Source organism: Manis javanica, chromosome 5 (assembly GCF_040802235.1).
Source record: "Manis javanica isolate MJ-LG chromosome 5, MJ_LKY, whole genome shotgun sequence".
Classification (NCBI taxonomy): domain Eukaryota; kingdom Metazoa; phylum Chordata; class Mammalia; order Pholidota; family Manidae; genus Manis; species Manis javanica.
Window position 1 is genome coordinate 70,092,515 of NC_133160.1, and position 24,647 is coordinate 70,117,161.

Here is a 24,647-nt window from a genome sequence, read left to right on the forward strand (position 1 = left end):
AGTAGCCCAGAATTATTTGCCCAGTATTGTAGGACTAGCCCAATACTTATGAAAGGAAGAAAAGAGAATTAAGAATTAAGGTGCATATTTGTAAGTCTTTAAAAAACCACTCTAAAGAGGCAAGCTTGACTCTATATTTAGCCACATATATAACTATTTCTGGAAGCTTTGTCAGTATTAAAAAGCCCATTTACCACGAGGTGTCACAAAAGCTCCTCTGTCACCAATAGAACTACAGGTGCATTTTATTCACGAGGCTGGCTCCTCCTCCCACCTCTGTGGGCTTTATGAGTGGGGCCTGAAAGAGTTGGTTTGCTTGACTTCCCTCTCTTCTTTAGTATTTCTGTTTTCTATAATAATTTTTTGCCTTGATTTTGCAGATGTATGAAGTATTCTCATTTTCTTTTGCTGAAACAATAAATGTTTTTATCTTAACCATCCGAGATGGACATTTCTCCCCCAAATATCACATATTCTCTTACTTCCTAAACAAAGCAGATTTAAAAAGAGCAAAACATAATTTCACCATTTTTTGCAAGCAGTTTCATCACCATGAACATCAGTCTTTAAACTCTGCTATGATGCTGGACTCTCAGGACCTATCGGGGTGCACAGGGCTATGGGATCATACACTAAGGTTCCAGGAGGCTGTGCTTTTCTTTGGTTCCTGTATTTACTTCACTTTTTAAATACTTGTTTTCTATTCTTCTATTTACCTCCCATAACCCATCCTTTTAAACTGTCAGCAATCATTTATTCTGCAGGCAGCCCAATTTCAACAATTGCTTATAATCTACCATGCTCTTGAAAACAAATAACAAAACTGGCTGGAACTGGGCATAAAGAAAGCATGAACATAGAGCAGAAATGTTAAAGAATTGGCATGCAGGCTATTACTCCACATTCCAGAACCCACTGCAGATTAAATAGCCACAGCACACTCCTCCACTGAGGACAGAAGTATTCTCAATATAGCCTTCCAAGGAGACACTGCTAATAATTCAGCACATGAGAAGAAACCTATTGACTCTTTTCCCCATGAGCTTTTGCTGCTTTGAGGATTTTTTAAAAATTAACTTTCTGGTGTCCAGTTGTTTTAGAGAAATGAGGTTGTCCTGCAGTTCAGATCAGGATAGGTCAGTTTTGATGGTGCAGGGCAGCAGAATATGCCATCCCAAAATATGACTCTTTGGCATAAGGATTATTGTGAGTTGATTATTTTGAGAAACTGCAGTACAAGAGAACCTCTAAAAACAGACAAGTTATCCTTTTGTAAGAGAAACCTACATTTACAAAGCAAATCTACATCAGAAAGTGTGCCTGTACCAAGGAGAGAGCTATTACTAGAGATAACTTTTTCACCTGGGATACTTCACTCCACGGCAAGGTAGCCTTTGCTCACCAAACACTCCTGCTCACCTCCCCGTGAGCTGCCTGCCCTGCTTTCGAGTCCCGGACCCCTATCCCTTCCTTTGCTCGGGATGATACATAAGCCTTAATTCTCTGGCTGCCTTTGAGTCTCCTATCTTTGTAGGTACAAACATACATCATTAAAAGTGTTTATTTTTTTCTATTAATCTTTTGAGGATCTCAGCCAGGCACACAGAAGGATAGAGGGAAAAGGGCTCTTTCTCCCATACAATGGACAGAAATCCACTTAGGTGGGACTAACATATTATGGAATGATATCTCTATTATACCTTACCTGCAGTAACTTCACAGAATGATTAAAAATCATTTGGTTTATTAAATTTGATTTTACCTGAGTTTAATCTGGGCAATGCTGGCATGGTAAAATTTCCCACCTATACTCTTTATCAGCCCTCAGACTAGGCAGATTGGTAAACCTGGAAGATATAAAGATACTATGCCAATCAAATGCCATCATTTAAAAAAATATCTTAGTAGAAAGGGGGGAGGATGTATAATATAAGAAACAGAAACAGTGCTGATGGGATCACTCACTCATTCGAAGGGAACAGATTAGTGTGGTGTGTGCTTTCACCTATGCCATCTTATTTGTCACTCATGAAAGTCTAGTGAGGTCTGTATTTTCACTTTAGTAATGAAAAAAACAAGTTCATGGAGAATAAGAAATTCATTCAAGGTCACACAGCCAGTGAGTGATACTTTCACTCCGTTATGACTGACTTCCAATTCCAAATTTGGACCTCAGGGTATTAGTATAACCACAAATCAGCATACATTTCACCATTCCCTCTTTCTCCCTCTTATCTCCTCCCCTATTTGATAATATGGAAACTATGTAGGCAGTACAGAAAAACAGGCTTATAGCATTGACAGGAGTATTATGAACTTTCTGAATAAGCATCAAAAACCTTAAAATGTTCATACTCTTTGACCTAATAATTCCACTTCTAGAATTTTAACCTAAGAGATAATCAGAAATTTGGATATTTATATGCAAAAGATTTTGTAAATCACAGCACTATTCATAACTGTGCATGATTGGAATTAATGTAAATTAATCCAAATTCCAATCCCAGAATACAGTCACAAAACAGAATTCTATTCATTAAAAATGTTTTAGAATACTACTTAACATGTGAGACATTTATAATACATTAAAAGTCATGTAAAACCATACCACACAAAAAAGACTAGACAGACAAATACCGGTATGTGGTAAGAATAGCTATCTCTAACCTGGTAAGATTAGTTAATTTTTGTTTTATATTTTAGCTTCTTTGCAGCTTCCAAATTTTCTACAATGAGTATTATTTTGTAATTAGATAATTTTAAAATAAAAATCAGTCTACAATCTTTCAAAAGCATATTACTTAGTGTTAAAAACAAGAACAGAGGCCCCAAGCGGAGCTGCTTATGCTGAGTGGCATGTCACCAAACAAGAAAATGCAGTTTTGGCTCCCCCAGGAAGGAATCTTAAACCAGTCAATCAAGAATTGCCTGTTCAGCCCCAGTTAGGTAGTCTGCCTGATGGGTGCCTACAGCCCCCTAAAGGAAAGTACCCTTGCAATAATTACTCTGTGTTTTTGCCTAGTAAAACTTCCTTGTTCCCGCTCCATCCTGGCTACGAAAGTTTGTCATTTTGTACAGCTCCTCAGAGCTCCTTTCTATCTGCTCGATTGGATACTGCCTGTCTGAAGTCAATTTTCACTCAAATAAACTCATAAAATTGTTAATGCATCTAAATTTATCTTTTACCATTAAGAATGATGGAACAATGATGTCAATGATACATACAAAGCTTACTATAGGCAGCAAAGAATAAATGTTTAACAGAGAACTTAGAAACAGAGTTAGGCAGGAAAAACAATTTAATGTAAAACAATGTAAATAATTATTTTCACAGATCTTAATGAAGGCATTTATTTTGGCAGAGGAGAAAGCTAAGTATTTATCTGTAAGTTTCAGGGCTTAATTCTTAATGTACAAGTAAAATACAGTACATCATGAAATATATATAGCCAGAAAATGTTTTTTTAATTATTTTGCCATGAAATGAGATATAAATTGATATGAAAATATGAATTTTAAATGCTTTGCATATCTATTACTATTATTATCAGATAATTATCATATTCTACTTCTAGTAACTGGTGACTTACCATAGGGGTCTTAAATTTATATGAAAAGTAAAACTTCAAGTTTTGAAGATACTCCCATTCTCATCACACTTAGTGAGGTGTCTCTCGTTTGCCAAATGCAGACAGTTGCCTAGCGTGATATCCCTGTATCAGCCTAAGAACACTGCACTCCAGAAGTACAAGGCAGCTTAAATTCACAGTGAATATAATCATTTTCTTAGTTTATATAGAAAAGGAGTGTTAGGAAACATCAAATCCTCCTGTGCTTTTAAAAGACCCTAAAAAGAGATTCAAAACATGAGCAAAACCCAGCTTTTGTGGCTATTGTGTGACTTCATGTCCTCTAAATTCTTACAAATTCTAAAGCTGTTCAGACAAGATGTTGGTTATGTGAAGTAGGATGATGTCTCACTTGACTCACCAGTCATCATTGATAAAGTGAGATGGAAGAGTAGGCACAGTTTAATTCAGCTTCTCTATGTAGCCTAATGGGCCCAGAATCTGGCATCTCTATTTCACACGGCAAATATATGAGATCATTAGGGGCCAGGAAGGCTTGGGCTTTCACTCCACTTCACCAGTTATTTAAGAATGTGATCTTGGGCAAGTCACTTAACCTCTACATCTGTCAAAAAGCATATCAGTAAAATGTGACTCAATGAAATAATGAATTTGAAAACACTTAATAAAATTAAAAGTATCAAGGAAATAATTCTTCTATCTCAAAAGGTTATGATCATCATTAAAATGTAGCACACAGAAAAAGAGAACATACTAACAAGACTTAACTGAGACCCACAGAAAGATTTGCAGAAGTGGTATCACGTTATGGAGGACCATAGGTCTGATAAAGACAAAAACTTGGCACCAACCTCTACCAGAGGAAATTCAGATTTCACAGGAGACACAGAGCTCCCAGAAGAATTCTGAGTGGTATGGAGATTATCCAACAATATGTCCTAACTTCAAAAGGAGAGAATTGTATCTTGACAAGCCAAGGGGTTCAATAAAGTGACCAGCAATGCAGTAATAGAGGCATCAACTCTAGACCAATTAAAATTTGTATAAAGCTGTAAAAGAGGGTCAGAAAGAAGTTCTTGCAGGAGGCAGAATCCTTGAAAGTCAACATTGATGAATGTGTGCAACGGAATGACCAACCTCTTTGGTAGCCAGCTTCGCGGCCTGGGGCTTCCCTTTTAAAAAGACTTGGACTGCTCTTGAGTCTAAGAGGCTGAGTCACAGACAATGCTAAGCCACTAACATAGCTTCTTATTGAATAGTACAATTTTATTTTTGAAGGGGAAGTAGGGGGTGTGACACATGTGGTAGCTAGCAGTATACTACTGACTTCATCACCACTACAGCCAGAAAAGCCAGCTGATGTGTCAGATATGTTAAAAAGTGAAAGTATGCCACAGCATATGGTAGCTTTTCCCCCAAGCATTTCAAGAAAGAAATTATAAGGCCAATTTACATAATGATGCCTCTTATGCAACAGTAGGGATAAGCCAGGCCCTAGGAACTCAATTTTCAACAGGGTCCCATAAGTGTAGCCATATATTGACCCATTCTCTATGGAAATACCTGGAGAAATATAAATATCAAGACTATGAGAACATCAAAGGTCTCATTGGAAAAGTCCCCACACAGAAAAATGTGTGGGTCTGAATTCTTCCATTCTGGAAGGGTAAAGGCTTGAGCTGATGATGCTGGGATGAGACACTGAAGTCTTTAGAGAAGTGCGAAGGCATAATAAAGATGACACACAGATTGCTAAAGAGCCTTTCCCTTAGAACTAATGTTAACTTTCTTTTGAAAGTACAGAAAGACATTTTTCATTTTTTAGTGATAAAAGATAGACCACGACAATTTGTCTCTGTCTCTAATCTTTTCTAAGAGAAAAGACCATTTATTTCTAATCTGGCTTTTCCTCAATTTTTTTTTACCTGAGGAACCATAATGCTTATTTAAAAATTTTTTAAAGATGTTTTATATTCTTCAGAATATTGCCTAATGCATAAATAGTACTGAACCATTTTCCCATGTTCATTGTAAGTACAGTTAAGTGCTCCTTAGAATGCTTAGCCTTTCCTGCCTACCCACTCTTCTCCCAATCTAAATCTACGGTTCAGCCGTTTTGTCAAAATGGCTAAAATCATGTTTAAAGTCATGTTCTTTCTTCAAAATTCATTAAATCCACCTCTTAAGGCAGCATCCACCTTTTACCTAGGATTACACTTGTCTCTGTCATGTACTCCCTATATAGATCAGGTTCTTTGAGAAAGAATACAAATGGTTAGAGGGTGGACTTTGTAGTCAGAACATTCTGGTCTCAAATCCTTGTTCTGCTTCTCACTGGCAGTAAGGGCTGAATGACCTAGAATAAGTGACTTAGCTTCTCAAGTCTAATCTGAAAAATGGGAACCACCACTTCACAGGTTTGTGGTAAGGCTTCAGCTAGACTGTGTACCTGCACATTGTTCTTTTTCTCTTTCTATATACCTGAGTGCATTACAGGTGCTAGATAAATGTCTGTTTAAAGACCAGAAATGAATAAGGTAATAAAAATGGAGTTCCTGGCAATCTCTTTGAGAAAGGATTTCCTTAATTCTCCCCAGCTTAATTTAGAAGCATATGCCTTTACCATCATTAATGCATTATACTGAGGACAAATTAATACATATCCTAAATATCCTACCCAGTCTACTGACTAAAAAATATTGATCTGATTTTATTTCATTACTATTACATATATTGTTACACTGACAGTGTCCCAGGTGCTTTAGAGGATAATTTAAAATATGTTAAAGAGGCAAGAATATAAAAACTAGAAACACATGGATTGGTTTACATATAGCACATACAGTCTATTATAAAACTAGCATCAGTACTGACCCTTAGATACAAACTGTTTTCTGAGTGTTTGTCACAACTTGTTTGTAGTACTTCATTTTTTCATAAAGGTGCTCCATGAATTATAATGGATAACTCACTTAGTAACTTGTGCTGAGTTATGGACTCTGTATTATAAGAGCCACTTTGGAATAAATGAGCTCAGGTACCCCTGAACTGTGGAAAGCTCTCACTCCACAAGGCACAAGCACACACAAACACATATACCCCCATGAGCTACCATTCATGGTTTCCTGGGCTTATTATCATGCCTTTCTTACCCACCAGCACACTAACTAGGCCAGCATTGGTACACCTCAAGCTGGCCAGATCATATTTCTCCTTAAGAATATACAAGTGGTTTTCAAGAATTCCAGTTAGTAAATTTCCTTATAGACAAACAGACTTTGGGATCCCTGATATGCTCATTTTCTGCCTTACATTGAAAGAAATGTAAGAAATATGTTCAATAAAGAGAGAGAGAAATGAAACAGATCTGAGGGTGGAAGAAAGATCTAATAGCTCAGATGGTCCCTGAGACTGAGAGGGAGAAAAAGCATTCTTGATTCTGGCAACACACTTCAACTCCCATTACATCCCCTTGATGCCCAGCAAAAATAATAAAGGAGCAAAAAATAAATATGTCCTAAAAAGCTCCCAAACTAGTATCAGTACTCTTAGAAGCAAACCCTTTTTTGAATATTTTTAAAACATATTTTTATTTTTTTCAAAAAAATTACAACAGGCACTAAGAGATTTAAATGGGTACAAGAAACATGTTAAAATTAAAACAGCATAAAATACCAGAAGCTCAATGCACATTTTATGTATTCTAATCCTAGCATTTCTCTAGCTAATTGTATAGGAAGGAACCTGTCATGTTGTATGCATTAGCTCAGTCATTGTGTAGATAAAAAGGTAAAAACCATCCTGAAACAGGAAACCAATATTCTTCCTGTTTAATCAACAAATCTAGAAATTTATTCTTCTCAACTGTTTACTCTTGCTTTTGTCCATCACCACATGTTGCTCTACATATTCAGCATTGTTTTATGACAAAGAGAAAATTTTCATGAGCCACTGTTGTATCCCCACCCCCTTAAAGAAAGAGGGAGGAAAAACTGTTTCATACAAAAGGTGTATGAATTAGAACTGCCACCTAAGTGTGGGCTAATGTAACCAAGAGGGATTTCACCTACATCCATTCAGTCAGTTTATGGGGGTTTAAAGAAATTCCAAAGAGTCATCAGAAGAGGAAAAACAAAGGTAATGCTTTTTGCCACACAGGTAGAATCTTTGAAAATATGTGTAATATGTAAAACATTTTGACACCCCCATAATATTTTTCCAGAATTAACAGTATAAATTACTTCTCTTGTTTGAGAGCTTCCTATCAGCCTCTCTAATCACTACTTACAGTAACCTCAACTTCTGCCACAATGTACAAGGTGCAGCTCTTGTCCTGCATTGCACTAACTCTCGCGCTTGTCGCAAACAGTGCACCTACTTCAAGCTCTACAAAGGAAACTGAGCAACAACTGGAGCAGTTACTGCTAGATTTACGGTTGCTTTTGAATGGAGTTAATGTAAGTATGTTTTTCTTTCTTACTAAATTATTACATTTAATTTTTCTAACTGAAGTTCATTTTTTAATAATAATGTCATGCTTTCTCAGAATTATGAGAACCCCAAACTCTCCAGGATGCTCACATTTACATTTTATGTGCCCAAGAAGGTAAGTACAACTTTCTATGTTCAGTTTATGTTAATGATATATAAAGTAGTATGAAAATTTGCACACTGATTGTGGAGTAATAGCATGTCAACTGAGTCAAAGAATTTGTAACTTCAGTATCTTTGCAAAAAACCCAAGTTTTGATAAGGGGCTTTTATAAAATGTCTGTATATTTTTTTAATATGTACTTGATTGTGTTTTGGAGGAGAGGAAATGGGAAGAAAATATTAATAATATTCTCACTTTACTGCCAGGACAATTCTAAAAGATTATGTTGCTTCATTGTTTTATTTAAAAATGTAAAACACCAGATGCACTTGATTACATCAGTTTATTATGCAAATTAACACTGATTTCAGAAGATCCTCTTAAAACAATTCTTTATTGTTTCAGGAAAGATTCCTAAGGGCCTCTGACAGGCATTATAGCAGTAATCAATAGCACAGGCCTTAGGGACAGATTGTCTGAGCTGAAATGCCAGCTCTGCCATGTCCTAGCTTTTATGACCTTGGGCAAGTTACCTACTCCCTTTGTGACTCAGTTAACTATTTTTGTGTGTGATAATTGTACATACTTCATAGAGTTTTGTGAGGATTAATGAATAGATGTTAATTACTCAGAACAGTGTCTGGCATATAGTAAACACTATATAAGCTTTAACTAATACTAGTAGTAGTAGTAAAGACAAAATTATTGCTGGGGAGTATAAAGTAAAATTTTGGACTTACACATCTTTACACCAATAGACTTAGAGACTTGATACTTACGATATTTTGTAAGATTAATTCCTTTGGTCATTTTGGGATTCAGGTAGTTAAATAAGCATAGATCATCTAAGCTCCTTGAGCTTTGCAAGTAGTACCGTTTTCCTAGTGGTTGTGCCTGTCACTAGAGCGTGGGTAAAACTGTGCCAGAAAGAGTTTGTCCAAGGGTGAATCCAAGCTCAGAAAAAAAAGGGGATTTAAAGATACAATTGCACTGATCCATCTTTTATTAATTCAAGGAAATTATCCTTCAAACTACCCTTTTGAAAGATGAAAAGAAAATAACTTAGAGATGCTCCTCCAGCTTAATCAGCGCCACATAACTCTTACCTATGGCAACAGAAAGGTACGAGGCTGTTGTCTGAGGGAAAGAGCTCCAAGTTGCCCATGCCAAAAACTTAAGCCCTGAACTTGTAAGTTTGTTGAAAGGGCAGTAGATGGAACTGTCATAAAATATATGTGGTATAGTTCAACCTCTCCCTCTAAAGATTGCTAGAAAGATAATTAAGAGGGTGGTGTTATATTTCTTTGAAACATTATAGTTTCTAAATGACAACTCAAAATCTATTTAAAACCAAAAGTAATGTGGTTTCATTCACTTGCTCAATTTACTACCATTCCATGTCTGCAAAAGATTTAAGAAAGCTATAAAAACATTTAATTCAAAAGATGCTATGCTAATGCTATAAAGAAAAATAATTAAAATTTAAATCCTGGCTCCACCTAGCCATGTGGCCTTGGGGAAGATACTTAAATTCTGTGATTTAGTTTCACTATTTGTAAAATGGAGATAACAACACTGCATTGCCTATCTCAAAAGGTGGCTGTGAGATTTAAACGGGCTTATTTAGGAGAAAACACTTTGAAATTATAATGTACCACCGAAGTATGAAGTATTAACATTATATATGTAAAGGTGTGCGGACGTCGAGATCAGGAGATCCATCTAAAATCCCCTCAAATATTGAACCTTTATTTGTTTGGTACAAATTTTTAAAAAATGCATCTTAATGTACTTGTTATAGAAAAGTAAAAATTAAGACACAGTTATATGTAACTTGCTATATTGAGTCACTTTGTATAGTTACAATTGCCTAATCTATAAAATGTTGGGACTGTGACAGACATAATCCTAGAGAGCTCCTTCAGTCTGTAACATTCTACGATTCTAAACTCTTGGATTAGTAAATGTTAAAGTCATAAACTCTGATCCTATACATCCACATTGTGACCACTCTGGTTCTAATAATTTCTACCCAGACTAGAAAAGAATTAGCCTGTATCTGTGATTTGAATTTGGGTGCAGAAATGTTGACTTTTTGCAAAGCCAAAGTAAGCTGAAACTAATGACTCATTATTTGTTAACCAACAGTTAATACTAATCACATGTAGTTGAACTCTAGTTTTTCTGGTCTTATAATGTAAACTATACTGGTCCATCTTTACAGTAATGCAGAGAACAGGGTATGCAGAATGGTAAAACTATATATTGCCACTCAATAAATAAATTTGAGATTAATTTCTAATTCTGACCCTTAGTCAAAGCAAACTAACCTGATAATTATTTTTATAATTATTCAAGGCCACAGAATTGAAACATCTTCAGTGTCTAGTAGAAGAACTCAAACCTGTGGAGGGAGTGCTACATTTAGCTCAAAGCAAAAACTTTCACTTGAGAGATATCAAAGAATTAATGAGCAATATCAACGTAACTGTTCTGGAACTAAAGGTAAGACATTATTTTTTCCCCTGGAAATAAAATAAGCGGAAGGACACCTGAAAGTGGTATAATATTTTTTATATTTTTGAAGTATTCATGCATCTTAAGTCTGATGTACACATAAAGCATTTTTATGTTAGATGATACACTGTGGAGCTGGGAAGTATAAACTACAGGGTTTCCACCTACCATCTACTCAACCCTTGCCCTCCTTCACCTTTTGCATTAATACAAAACTGGGAGTGGGAGAAGACACTGAATTAAATGTCACAGAAAGGAGACAGGTTTCATTATATATATTTTTAATTCCTTCAGATCATTTTCCAGAATAGCCAATACTGACTACTTGAAGGGCTTTTAAAATGGAGTTTCCTTGTCATTTGGTGGAAGGACTAAGAGATTTATGTAAAAAAATGACAACCATTAAAATGGCCAATGGACTAGATAATTAACTTCTTATTTAGAGGTGATACTCACTTTCAGGACCTTAAGTATTTTTAAATGCACAGGATGCATGAAATATACAGGGACTCAGGTGATATGAAAGTTCATGGCTCTTTTTTCATCTCATCTGCCAAAGTACAAAATTCATGAATTAATAGGTATCCTAAACAAACAGCATAATTTAAATTACAGTAGAACTAAGTTTCTAAAAGTATGTAACTCTAGTTGTTTTCAGATAAGAGTCACTTATTTCTTTCTATTTAATTAAAAAAAATACACTCAGATCACACGAACCCAAGAATGGACTAACAGTTACCAAAGGGAAAGGGAGTGGGGAGGGTGGGTGGGAAGGGAGAGATTAGGGAGAAAATGAGGCATTACGATTAGCACACATAATGTGGGAGGGCGGGGACATGGGAAAGGCAGTATATACAGAGAAGACAAGTAGTGATTCTATAGCATATTACTATGCTGATGGACAGTGACTGTAATGGGGCATGTGGGGGGGACTTGATAATGGGGAGTCTAGTAACCATAATGTTCAAGTAACTGTATATTAATGATATCAAAATAAAAAAATTAAAAAAAATACACTGAGATCAATGTCATCTAGACGTAGTTAGACTCAGTTTCTCATCTGTGTCAAGAGATTTGTTCTAAAATTTTGGAACCAACATCAGAAAACTCACTCTAAAACTTTTGACCAACGTTGGAAAACTCACTAGGGTATGCAACATTGCAAGTTTATTTTCATTTGGTTTATGTTTCCAGGATAGGAATTACTTCAAATTTGAAAAACACATCTTATCTCACTAAATATCAAAATATTTTCTCCTTAGCTTGTCAGCTAGAGGCAGAATTGAAAGAGCGCCTATCAGCAAAGGAGGCTGATTTCTAGAAAGTCTGTCCATAGGACAAAATTTCTGAAGTTTAGACTTTTATAAGTTAGGAATTTCACCTGTATTTTATTGAGGTGGGGTGGGGGTGGGTATGAGTATTTATGAAAATACTCTTCATATAAATTTCCCCCAAACAAAAGCTTGTCCTAACTTACTCTGGGCTAGTTCTATCTTGTTTTGGGGAAAAAATGAGATTAACTCACGTAGAGTAATAGGAGACTTAAGGTCTAAAAAAGAAGAGAGTATATGTGCATATCACTGCATACATGTATCCTATATAAGATATACACATATCTAGAGGAAAAGAACTTTAACAACTTTATTTTGCATGTAGCATTTAATGAAGTATTTGTTTAGAACTGTTTTTAAATGTTTAGATTTAAAACATTTACTTGTACACAATTCAGGAAAAAAATCTTGTGTTCACTGAGATTGATAAATGAGGAAAATATCAGGTTTTATGTTACTATCACTTGGGTATCATAACATAATTTTGGCACATAATTACAATTATTTCAAGAAAATGTGAATGATTAATATGTTTAACATACTTGAAAATAAAGAACAAAAGCCTGTAATTCAATTGAGAATATATATGAGGTAAACTAACCTGAACTAAAAAAAAATTTTTCATTTTTCTTTTATAGGGCTCTGAAACAAGTTTCACATGTGAATATGATGATGAGACAGAAAACATTGTAGAATTTCTAAACAAATGGATTACTTTTTGTCAAAGCATCTTCTCAACACTGACTTGATAATTAAGGGTCTACCACTGAAATGTATCAAGCTTTCTATTTATTTAAAATATTTAAAACGTATATTTATTTTTTGGTATAAGGTTTTCTACCTTTTGAAACTATTATTCTTAGTCTTCAGATGATAAATATGGATCTTTTAAGATTCTTTTTGTAAGCCCTACGGGCTCTAAAAAATGCACTTAAATTATTTAACCCAAAGTATTTATTTTTATATTGAATTGTTAAATATAATGCCTATGTAGAGCAGTTAATAAAATTATTTAATAAAGTTGATGAATTAAAGCAACACCAGATATTTGTTATCCTGGGAACAGTACAGAGTAAGCACTAAAATATATCTGAACTACTCATGTGCACTCAAATAAATGGTTAAGATGCTCATGAAAGTCATTCTTTCCCTGGAAAGGTATGTGGGCTATGGCAAATGGGCTTCTCAAAGCTCTTGTTTTCTCCTTTCATGAGCTGATCAGATCCTTATTCCTGAGAAAAACTCATCAAATTACACTCTTTTCTTCCTCTAGGATATGCCTTAAATTTAAACAAGATGCCCAACACAAACATCCTTGAAATTCTTCACAGAGTTGGTGTATCTTTCTATCCATTTTCCAATATCTTACACCTTGTTTTCTCTCAAGAGGCTCACCTGGTATGACCTAGATCAAAGGCCTCCCTGCCCTCTGGCTTTCCACTGGGTCCTGCCACTGGGGAGCCATGTGAGGATGTCTGAGGGACAGAAGGGATTCCCCTGACTCTCCCTGTGGAGTAGCCTCCAGATGGATGACTATGCCTCTCAACCAAAGAACCTAGCTTCTTTCAAGGTGACTCTCTTGAGACTTTTTCCTTCTGCATTCTGCCAGTGTTTCCTTCCACTCTTCCCTTCAAGCCTAGGGATATAACACTTCAACTGTTCCAGAGTATTGAATAATCCCTTGCAGTTTCTCTGTACCCTGACCACAGCTTTGTAAATCATCTCTTTATTAGATCCTTCTTGAATTATACTGAGCATACCATTTATTTCCTGACTCACACACAGTGATTGTACCACAAACAGCCCTAAGAAGGACCCTCAAAACAGTATTCTTGGGCAGAGCTGTTCATATATTCAAGGAACACAAGTATAATGGGACATGGGAAATCTATGAGATGTAGCAGCATCTTGATTACTCAAATTATTATCAGTGGTAGCACAGGAAGAAGTGCAGATGGAGGGTAAGGTGTTGTGAGATCAAATGGCCACTGACATCTAATTGCTACAGCAAAAACATGTACAAAAATTGATTATTGCCTAGATTTTTCAATAGGCCCAGACAGAGAACAAAGGGGAAAAAGCTAAAGTTATGAATATACAATTAAAAACATGCATGGGCAACCAGAAGCCCTTGTTGGCAGTTTTAATGGAGTCCTTCATCTCTTGTAGCCACAGAATATATATGGCAGAGGACAAACCCGAGTCTGACCTAAGGGCTGCAAAGATGTAGTGCTAATTAAAAGCATAAGCCTTCCAGATCTTTTATACTAGGATGGGGAAGATGTGGGATGTGGATATTTTCCAGACATAGAGGCTAGGAACTTTAAACATCTGCTGTCTGTCCTATTGATGGAAGCAATTTCTTTCCTTTAACAACATCCCTTCTGAAGAAAAAAACCACTCTTCTACTTAAAAACCTTCCACTTACTCATATATTGAGAGCAATTGTCCTCAGAATTCATGTCTACCACTTTTCATTGCCTCCAGGCCTAAAATGGGAGTTAAGATCTCAACATTGCTGGGCCGGTGCAATATAAGGTGTTAAGGACAATGAAGTGAAAAATTAAGTCATGTTTGAGCTGATTTAATTGAGATTAATGCAACTCCCTAGGATTCAGAATTATTATAATGAGAACTTGCAAATGGTATTAATAGTTGGTTGAGTAAATGCTTGGACTCCCCCAGTGGCCTCTTTTAACAATGTTGAAATGCCAGAGCTTCCCCACAGAAGAAAGAGTCCAAAGGATCAGAGAAATTGAAATGTTGGATTGGATTTATTATGTGCAATCTTCTCATCTTGGCCAGAAAGACATTAAGAAATGCATTGGTAAGTGAGAGACAAGCATGCATCACTGTTCTGTGGTGGTTCTCTTTATTAGGCCAGAAATGACAGGTTTCAATAGAACTGGTTTCCCTGATCTCACTGGGAATCCTGTAGTGACAAAGGCCAGGTGGCTGCACCTGGTCCTCTGAGACAAGGTAGAAGTAATCACCACAGTAAACCACAGGACACAGTGCTAATCAACCTATTTTAATTCACAGAGATCTGTAACAGTGGCTAATTGCAAGATCCTTAAAAATTAGTAGATTCTAAATTTGCTAGGCAGACATGAATGAAAGTCACTATAATTGGGACTCATGACTTGTTTCCAGTTCTCAGACTTGAGCCACTTTCATAGGCTCAGTATCTATGTCTCTCAAGGGGAAGAGGCTGGATCCTTTAGGGAAGGACCCTATAATGTGGTCACAGATGTACACTGTAAAATTTTCCCCACGCCATTTTGTAAAAGATATTTATCAGGGAGACCATTCACTGAGGAATGGGAAATATCTGCATATTCTGGAGGTTATTAGGTAATGGCTTAGAATGGACCCTGTAATTCTGAAACTCCGCCACGAGCCACCAGAGTGGAAGCTTATGAAGGTCAAGTGAGAGATACATAGCTTATTAGCCTGAGTCCATATTCCAAAGGGATCACAGATCCTCCAGTGGCATACCACTGTAGTGGCCAAGGGCACTGTTCAGGATTCCCTTTAAGAGAACATATTCTGCAGGGAGCGTAGCTGACAGTCCTTAAGTTGTTGCCATTTGAAGTTACACGATACAAGCAAAAGAATTCCTGGTAGTTCCAGGACCCACCAGTTCTGCTGCTTTGTTATGTCTGGAGAGTAACTGATCATCTTAGTATTTCACAGAATATCATGCTGTTCCATTACACTGGTGATGTTATACTAACTGGATTTGGTGAGAACAAGCAGGAACAGTGCCTGAATAAGGCATATTTGGGGTAGAAGAAGGGAGGTAAGTTCTGCAAAAGTGAAGGGATGTGTTACAAAAATGAAGTTTCTAACAGTCTGGTAGTTTCATGCATGTTAGGAGATTCCTTTAAAGTGGAGGACAAGATGCTGTACCTTGAACAGCATACTACAAAGTACACAGCTTGGACAGCCTCTGGAATTTGGAAGTACACTACATATGCTACTCTGTCCACATTTGGGGGAATAACCCATAAGGGTGTCAGTTTTCAGTGAGGCCCACAGCAACAGAAAGCAGGCCCCGGCCTGAGTACAAACTCCTCAGCCGCATGGGCTTTATGACCTAGTGGACTCAGGGGGATCCAAAAGTGTTTATGATCGTGATGCTATTAAAAGTCTCTACAACATCCCTAGAAGAGAATTACCACACAATGCTATTGTTTTTAGCAAACACCATGCCCCACTCTGCAGACAGTTCTCCATTTACAAGCAGCTCCTGGCTACTGAAAGATAGCCAAATGCCTGACCACAGGACCCCACATTATTATGTAACCTGACCTGTCCATCACAAGCTAGTTATTAACTGATGTACTGAAATGTAATACTGGGTGACCAGAGAACCATTTCATCATAAAATGGAAATAAGTAGATCTGAATAGGTCCAGGAGGGATAATTAAACTGCATAAGCAGACCACTTAAGATTCTCATGGTATCTAGTTTAACTCCTCTCCCTCAGCTCATTCCTTTGGCTAGTTAGGGAGCTTCCTATTTATTAAAAATTAAAAAGAGAGGAATAAATAAGAGCCTGGTTTAAGAATGGATCTGTACTAGATGCTGGTATTAGCTAGAATGGATGCTCCCAGAAGTGTAACTCTATTGAAAGTTGTGCATTTGTTTGTCCACTTCATGCTAAAGGAGAAATAGAGGTATAGATCTAGAATAGACTGAAAGTAATGAGTCTGCCAGATGATAAGGGATTTAAAAAAGAAAATGGAAATTTGATAACAAAAAGGTACAGGGAGGAGTATGTAAATGGACCTCTTCAATGGGCAGTGAATGTGAAGATTTTAATGTCCCTTTGTAAGGAAGACTCTAATTATTCAGGTGGAAAGATGAACCCTCCTATGGATGCTAGCCAGCCTCCTTCCCCAGTCAATCCAGTGCTTACTCAAAAGGCCCATGAACAAAGCAGCTATGGCTGCAAGGGTGGAGACGACATGAGTCCTACAACAAGGTCTTTCACTCACAAATCCTGTCTGGCTACTGCCACTGTTGAGTGCCCACCCTCCCAAAAGCATAAGCCAATGCTGAGCTTTAATAAAGCACTATTCCCCTGAGGAACCAGCTGGCTATCTGTTAGTATTTGATTATATTGGATCTCTCCCACTATGGAGTGAACAGTGTTTTTTCCTCGAAAGGACAGATTCTATTCTAAATACAGATTTGCTTTGTCTGCCTTAAGTGCTCTGCAGCACCACCATTAGTAGATTTATAGAATGCCTTATCCATCACGTTGCCTCTAGCCAAAGGATACAACATATGGCAAAATAAGTGTGGCAATGGGACTGTGCCCATGGATTTCACTGATTTCACTATGTGCTCCATAATTCAGAAGCAGCTGGCTTGATAAAACAGTGCAATGGCCTATTGAAGTTTCCATTATGATACTTACTTGGAAACAATATTGTGAGAATAAGATACAGTACCACAAGACACATTATTTGTGTTAAAACAGAAGCCAGTATACAGCACGGTCTCCCCCACAGTCAGAGTACACAGATCTGTGCATCAAGAAGTAGAATGAAAGTGGTCCATCTCATTATTATACTGAATGACTCATCTGAAAACTTTTTTTTTTTACCTCCCAGAGATCAAATCTTAGCTTGGTCAATTTTAAGGCCTTGGTGGTCAATGAGACATGTTTGTACCAGGAAACCTGCCTTCTATCAGAAAACTGATTAAATGGAAGCTGAAACTACTTTTGGCCATTTAGGGGTTTTTCATAAAGCTGAACTAACAGGTACATAAAGGATTACTGTACTGGCCAGAGTGATTAATTTTGATGACAAAGGGAAATTGATTCCTACTTCAGAGCAGAGGCAGCATCTATACAACAGGTAGCACTATATTTGGAACACAAGAAATTCAGTGGGGTATATCTTAGATTTCTCTTTCCAGTAGTGCTGGTAAATGGAAAGCTATACCAATTCCCCAAATGCAAAAGCATCAGACTCAGATTCCACAGAATTGAGATTTGGAGTTGACTACCAGATAAAGCATTCCACCCAGCCAACATAATGGCAGAGGGAAAAAGGGAACATGCAGGGAGTCTTGGAAGAAGGCAGCTATGATTACCAACTTTCATGACTAGCTACTGGGCAGAGACTCAAGTAGTTATATTTATTTTCCTTATTTTTCTCTTGTTTGTCCCACACTATGTGAAATGGGATTTAGTCTCCCTCTTTGTAAAACATACTGGTGGTGCTTAACATTTTACTTTTCAGGGAAAAAACTGCTGAAATGACATTACCCCAAAATACCAAAACTGATAGAATTTCATTTATCTCCTTTGCTTGGGACACCAACTTTTTTCCCAAATGAAGGAGGAGAGTATATGTTGAGGAATAAAAGGGTAAACTGTACTAGTTACCTTCCATTTGCCCCTTGACAGCTCAACATCCTTTCCCACCCTGCTAAGCTGACTTCTGTGGACCATGTTTATGTGTTTTCTTGCCTTCTCGTTTCTAATTGAGTTTGGCCAAGGGGGATCTGTGATGAGACTTGGATGAAGGACCACCTCAGGATGACTGCATCACTAGACCAAAGGTCATATTCCTCTCAAAGTGCTCCTTTCTTTATGACCCTGTCCTTCAAGTTCCTAGCAATCTACTACTCTCTCCTCCCTTCAGGCCTAAGTGTGGGAGCAGTTTCCTGTGTGAAGAGAGCAACCAGTGCAGTCAGGTCTTGCAGGTTACATTGCTCAAGAAAAGGAATGTGCACAACAGACATCCTGGCTTTTTCTCTGAAAATATTTTCCAAATTATAGCACAGGGTAATGGAACCCAAGTGGCAGTCCTACGAGAAATAAAGGTAGGAGTACAGGGCTGTCAAAGTCAATGGGATTTAAGAAGCAAAACAGAGGGAACTATGGAGAAGGGGCCCACACATCTACATACAAATTCCTTCAATGGCTGATCCATCAGCTGCACATGTACAAGACACTTCCCGACCACTAAAATAAATGGCAGAAAACAACAGGAGGAAAATAAATTGTGTACAGAGCTGTGTGGTGCTGAGGATACACAGGTTGAAGTTTAGGCTATGCTATGGGAAAAGGGTCTAGTAAACATGCCAGGATGTAAGATGAGAAAAAAGAAGGGCCAAGACTCTAGGTAAAAAAGCACTGGAATAAGGACAAATCTGAACACCAGGTCTAATAAAACCTAAAACAAAACCAAGCTTCAACAGGATCAAAAGTCAGATCCTACCTGCCTCCTAAAGAAAACTTAATCTACTTTAAAGATAACACCATCCCAAACCTCTATATTTCATCCTCATGTAGCATTAGTTAAAAAATCATGAAGCATGCTAACACACACTCAAAAGTAAGAGGCAAAAATAAGATATCTCTTACCACAGAATCCAGATAGAGACTTAAGACACAGACTTCAGACTTTAGAATGACTAATATGTTCAAGAAAATAGAGCATGGGATCTAAAATACAGATGAAAATATGATTAAAATTTGTAGAAAACTGTAATCTATTTTAAAAGTCACATGAACATTCTAGAACTGAGAAATACTGTATCTGAAATGAAGAAACCAGTAGATGTGTTTAACAGCATACTAGATATGGCACAAGCCTGGATTACTGATCCAAAGACAGACCAATTAAAATATCAAACTGAAGACCAGAGAAAAAAGAAGGTATAAACACAAAGAACATAAGAAACAGGTGGAATACAGTAAAAAAATCTAAAGGTACAAGTAACTAGAATTATAAAAGGAAACAAAGCAGAGGAAGAATCTATATTTGAAGATACAATGGTTAATAATTTTCATAAACAATGAAAGGACATTGCCTACAGATTAAAGCTCAGTAAATATAAAACAACAAAAAACACCCGCAAAAAACCCTCAAATCCACACCCAGAGAAATCATAATCAAACTGCTGTAAAGCAAAAACAGAAAAAGCAGCTAGTGGAAAAATGAAGGCATTGCCTTTAGTAGAGCAACAAAAAACTGCTGTATAATTTTTCAACAACACCTATGAAAGCTGGAAAATAATGATGTACAAATAGTAAAACAAACAAAACACATGATAATCTAGAATTCTGTACCCAGTTTTCTTTAGAAATTTAGGTGAAAGATGTTACAGACAAAATGCTGAAAAAATTAGTCAAGAGCAGACCTGAACTACAAAAAGTACTAAAGGAATAACTTTAGGCTGAAGGGAAAAATCTCAGATGGAAGCACGTAACTGCAGAAAAGAAAAGGAAAGGAAGGAAGGAAGGAAGGAAGAAGGGAAGGAAGGAGGGAGGGAGAAATGAACACTACCACATAGAAAAATTAGTGGCTAGTTAATAAGACAATGTTTTATGGCATTTTAACATATGTATAGGTAAAATATTGACAGCAGAAAATGACTCACTTGATCACCAAGTCATTTCTTGCCTCTGGAAATCACAAGAAAAACGTGAACTATTCTGAAAGTTGGTATGAGGTAACCACTGACCAATTCCCTATCATTTAAGAAAATTCTAATTTTCAGTCACTGTGAAGAACAAGCAGTCACTGCTTTCCCATTAGATAAGCTGCTTTATAATATTATACCCCTAAGCTTCATTCCATGTTTTGGTTTGAGTGCTCTCTGTTTGCAAACTATCCTTTTGATGTGGACACAATAAACTTTTAGTAATTACATCAGTGATTCATTGGTTTTAGTTCTGTTATTTCTGAACTTTTGACATTTCATAGCATCAAAGGTGGGATCCAAAGAAGACCCCCCAATAACTCTCTCTGGTGAGCCACAGGTGCTGGTACCCACAGACACCACTGAGCTCACTGCTTTCTCATCAACTCTGGAATGTGAGGGTAAGTCTCTCTTGTATCTGAGCCCTGCTCTCTTTGTGTTTTGTGAAGTCAGAGGACTTCACTGTGCATACCAGTATTTTGTTTGTTGAAGCTCCTTGGTAAGTCATCCTATTCTGTTCAAAGTGGGGCAGCAGGGTGAGAGACATGTGATTTCCTGTTTTGGAATAGTTGTCAGAAAGGTAAGATGTCTTAGGGAACCTAAAGCCAAAGATTGGGTTCGCATTATATAAGGACCAGGATCTTGTGCTTTTTTGGAAAATGAGTGAATTTTTGGAACTGTAATGGGCATTTTGGAGAAACTTTAACTTATATAAGTCCATCTTAACAGGCACCCTTAAAAGAGAGGATTCCAAACCTCTTGGAAACAATGTAATGCATTCTTTGCTTGGTATGGAGGAGTTCTAAAACACAAAATGATGTGAAAAGCAGTATGGAGGTTCCTCAGAAAACAAAAAATAGAAATACCATTTGACCCAGGAATTCCACTCCTAGGAATTTACCCTAAGAATACAGGAGTCCAGTTTGAAAAAGACAGATGACCCCTATGTTTATTGCAGTACTATTTACAATAACCAAGAAATGGAAGCAACCTAAGTGTCCATCAGTAGATGAATGGATAAAGAAGATGTGGTACATATACACAATGGAATATTATTCAGCCATAAGAAGAAAACAAATCCTACCATTTGCAACAACATGGATGGAGCTAGAGGATATTATGCTCAGTGAAATAAGCCAGGCGGAGAAATGATTTCAGTCATCTGTGGAGTATAAGAACAAAGCAAAAACTGAAAGAACAAGACAGCAGCAGACTCACAGCACCCAAGAATGGACTAACAGTTACCAAAGGGAAAGGGACTGGGGAGGATAGGTGGGAAGGGAGGGATAAGGGGAAAAAGGGGCATTGTGATTAGCACACATAATGCTGCGGGGGTCACAGCGAAGGCAGTATAGCACAGAGAAGACAAGTAGAGACTCTATAGCATCTCACTATGCTGATGGACAGTGACTGTAATGGGGTATGTGGTAGGGACTTGATAATGGGGGGAATCTAGTAACCACAATGTTGTTCATGTAAGTGTATATTAATGATACCAAAAAAAAAAAGATAAAATGATGGTAGAAACAGTTCTAAAAGGATCCTTATGACAAGCAAATTAAAAATCTTTAGTGAAAAACTGGCTGTTTGAGCAGGTAACCTTGACTTAGTCCATATGACAGAAATACAATTTGGATCCAAATATTCTTTTGAGTTTTGTATCTGAGACATGGCTAGAAGTTCCTAAAAGCTATAAGATTTCTGTGTCTGTATGTTTATGTATGTCTATTTATGTTATAGATATATTTTTCTACCTCTGGAAGGTATTGTCAAAATTAATTTATAAAGAGCTCTGTGATTGGCTTAAAGAAAATGATAAGTGAACTTGAAGAAAGGGCAGGGGACCTGATTCAATTAGAGCAGCAAAAAAGAAAAAAGAATGAAAAAGTGAAGACAGTTTAAAGGACTAATGGGACAACATCAAGCAAACCACCATTCACTTGAAAAGAGTCCCAAAAGAAGAGAGAAAGGAGCAGAAAAATTATTCAGAGAATAACAGTTGAAAATTTCCCTAACCTGGTAGAAAATAACAGACATCCAGAACCAGGAAGTGCAGAGAGTTCCAAAGAAGATGAACCCATAGAGACCCCCACCAAGGCACATTACAATTGAAATGTTAAAAGTTAAAGAATAAGGAGAAAAAGAAACTATTGTACAAGGAAATTTCCATTTAAGACTATACACAGATTTTGCAGCAGAAACTCTGCAGGCCAGAAGGGAGTGGCGTGATAAATTCAAACTACTGAAAGAAAAAGAAACCCAACCAAGAATATTCTACCCAGCAAAGTTATCATGCAGAATTGAAGAAGAAAAATTTTCCAGGGAAGCTAAAACCAAAGGAGTTCATCACCATTAAACTAGCCTTATAAGGAATATTAAAGGGACTTTTTAAGTTTGAGAGTTAGGGCACTAATTAGTAATGAGAAAACATGTGAAAAACATATGAAAGTATAAATCTCTCAAGTAAAGGTAAATATATAGTAAAGGTAGTGGACTAACCACTCATACAGTTAGTATGAAATCTAAAAGTAGTAAAAACAATTAACTACAATAATTTGTGAAGGGATACACAAGATAAAAAAAACATAAGCTGTGATAAAAAACAAAACACTGGGAGAAGTAAAAATGAAAGAGCTTGAGAATACATTTGAATTTAAGTTATCGATTTAAAATAGACTAATATAGTTAATTGAATTTAAGTTATCGATTTAATATAGAATAAAATAGTTAATATAAGTTGTTATATGTAAGACAGAGTGGAGAATTTTAGAATTTAAGTTATCAATTTAAAATAGACTGTTAATAAGTTGTTATACATAAGACAGAGTGGATATTTCCAAAGCTGATGGAAGAATGTAAGTAAAGACAATCCAGCAGAAAAGACAGGATATGTTCAAGAAATATAAATTATTCAAATGGGATTATTAGAGAAGTAGGAAGGAGGAATCAGTGAATAAACTGGGGGACTAATTGTGGCAAACTCCAAAAATACAAAATCATGAAATCTCCTATGGTTCAGATCAGTGCAGGCAATGCCACCATATTTTTTAATTTTCAAATAAAGTCAACTTTGACAGTTTTAGAGCTAAAATATTCAGTTTGATTTGAACATGATATAAAGATGTACTTTAAAATATTTTTCAATTAGTAAAAATTCAAACAAAAGCTGGAAAAACAAAAATCATTAAAATTTTGAAAAAGCATCCATAGATGTAGATTAAAATCTTACAAAGTCATCTGCCCAAACAAGTGACATATTAGAATGCTTCTACAATAGTGAAAATCTTCTAAATTACAGTCAAAGTGCAAAGCAAAACTCTGACAAGTATATTAATACACATAGAATAATAAGATCTAACTCTCAGGAAATAATTCATTTTAAAATTTTCAATGGTAGTACCAACCTTCTAGGAGTAGTACATCTTTTCAACTCTACCATTATGTAGCAAATAAAAATTATAGCTTTTATGAAAATAGAAAATAATCCAGACTTAAAGTACCATAAAAACAGACATTTCAGACTCAGAATTTTTAACATACACAAAACATGTAAGTTATTTCCAGGAGCACGTACTGCTTTTGGAGTGAGGATGCTCCTTTGGTAATACTATAACTATTAACACTAAATAAAACCAACTATTTTTGACATCTTTTCTAACACAAGAAGTGACATAGTAGTAGGTTATATTTCATGTCAATTTAATTTATAGGATGGTATCAGGATCAAAAGATTTCTAAAGAGGAAATTCTCATGCTTCCTGTTTACTTAACAATACTCTTTCTCCTTTCTCACATCAAAGAACAATTATCTTTATCTAGGAACCATCAATCTGCGCTTATCCTCAAAGAACATAAACTTACATTTCAAAGTCACAGTGATCTTTATTAACTATTGTCATGAAGCCTGACAACATTCATATCTAGTCCCCATCAAAATATTTGTACATATTTCATGTACATATTATATTCAAATTATTTTTCACAAATTTCATCTAAGGCCTCCTTAAAATAATGCTCAGTCATGTCACTTTACCTCATGTGCAAAATGAAATATAATTACATCTAAAAATACCTCCCAACTACAAAAGTTTCTGTAAGATATAATTGTCTGTTCTATCCCCTATAGCACTGCCCTGTTTTATCCCCTACAGGCACTGTGTTAA

At 36.4% G+C, this 24,647-nt stretch overlaps 2 protein-coding genes across 8 annotated transcripts in view; one reads left to right on the top strand and one right to left on the bottom strand.

Moving 5' to 3' along the window:
- Positions 1-24,647, bottom strand: part of ADAD1 (adenosine deaminase domain containing 1) — a 183,949-nt gene that overhangs the window by 99,180 nt on the left and 60,122 nt on the right. Inside the window, exon 13 of one of the 7 annotated variants that reach the window (XR_012131589.1) lies at positions 11,158-11,251. The exons of 5 other annotated variants lie outside the window; for them this stretch is intronic. Coding sequence is in view for 1 of the 2 variants with exons in the window: in XM_073237076.1 (XP_073093177.1) it covers positions 11,229-11,251 (23 nt within the window). In the remaining variant the exon portion in view is untranslated. Of the gene's footprint in view, positions 1-10,815; positions 11,252-24,647 lie in introns of those variants that run through there. One more of the 7 variants, XM_073237076.1, reaches the window with a different exon arrangement.
- On the top strand, positions 2,709-23,042 carry IL2 (interleukin 2). Its single transcript, XM_017640150.3, has 4 exons — positions 2,709-8,047; positions 8,137-8,196; positions 10,543-10,689; positions 12,671-23,042. The coding sequence occupies exons 1-4, from the start codon at positions 7,901-7,903 to the stop codon at positions 12,779-12,781; spliced, it is 465 nt and encodes a 154-aa protein (XP_017495639.1). The 5' UTR covers positions 2,709-7,900; the 3' UTR covers positions 12,782-23,042.

Coding starts and splice junctions, on each gene's coding strand:
- IL2 (XM_017640150.3), top strand. CDS start 7,901: ATGTACAAGGTGCAGCTCTTGTCCTGCATTGCACTAACTCTCGCGCTT. Junction 8,048..8,136: donor TGCTTTTGAATGGAGTTAAT/GTAAGTATGTTT, acceptor ATGCTTTCTCAG/AATTATGAGAACCCCAAACT. Junction 8,197..10,542: donor CATTTTATGTGCCCAAGAAG/GTAAGTACAACT, acceptor TAATTATTCAAG/GCCACAGAATTGAAACATCT.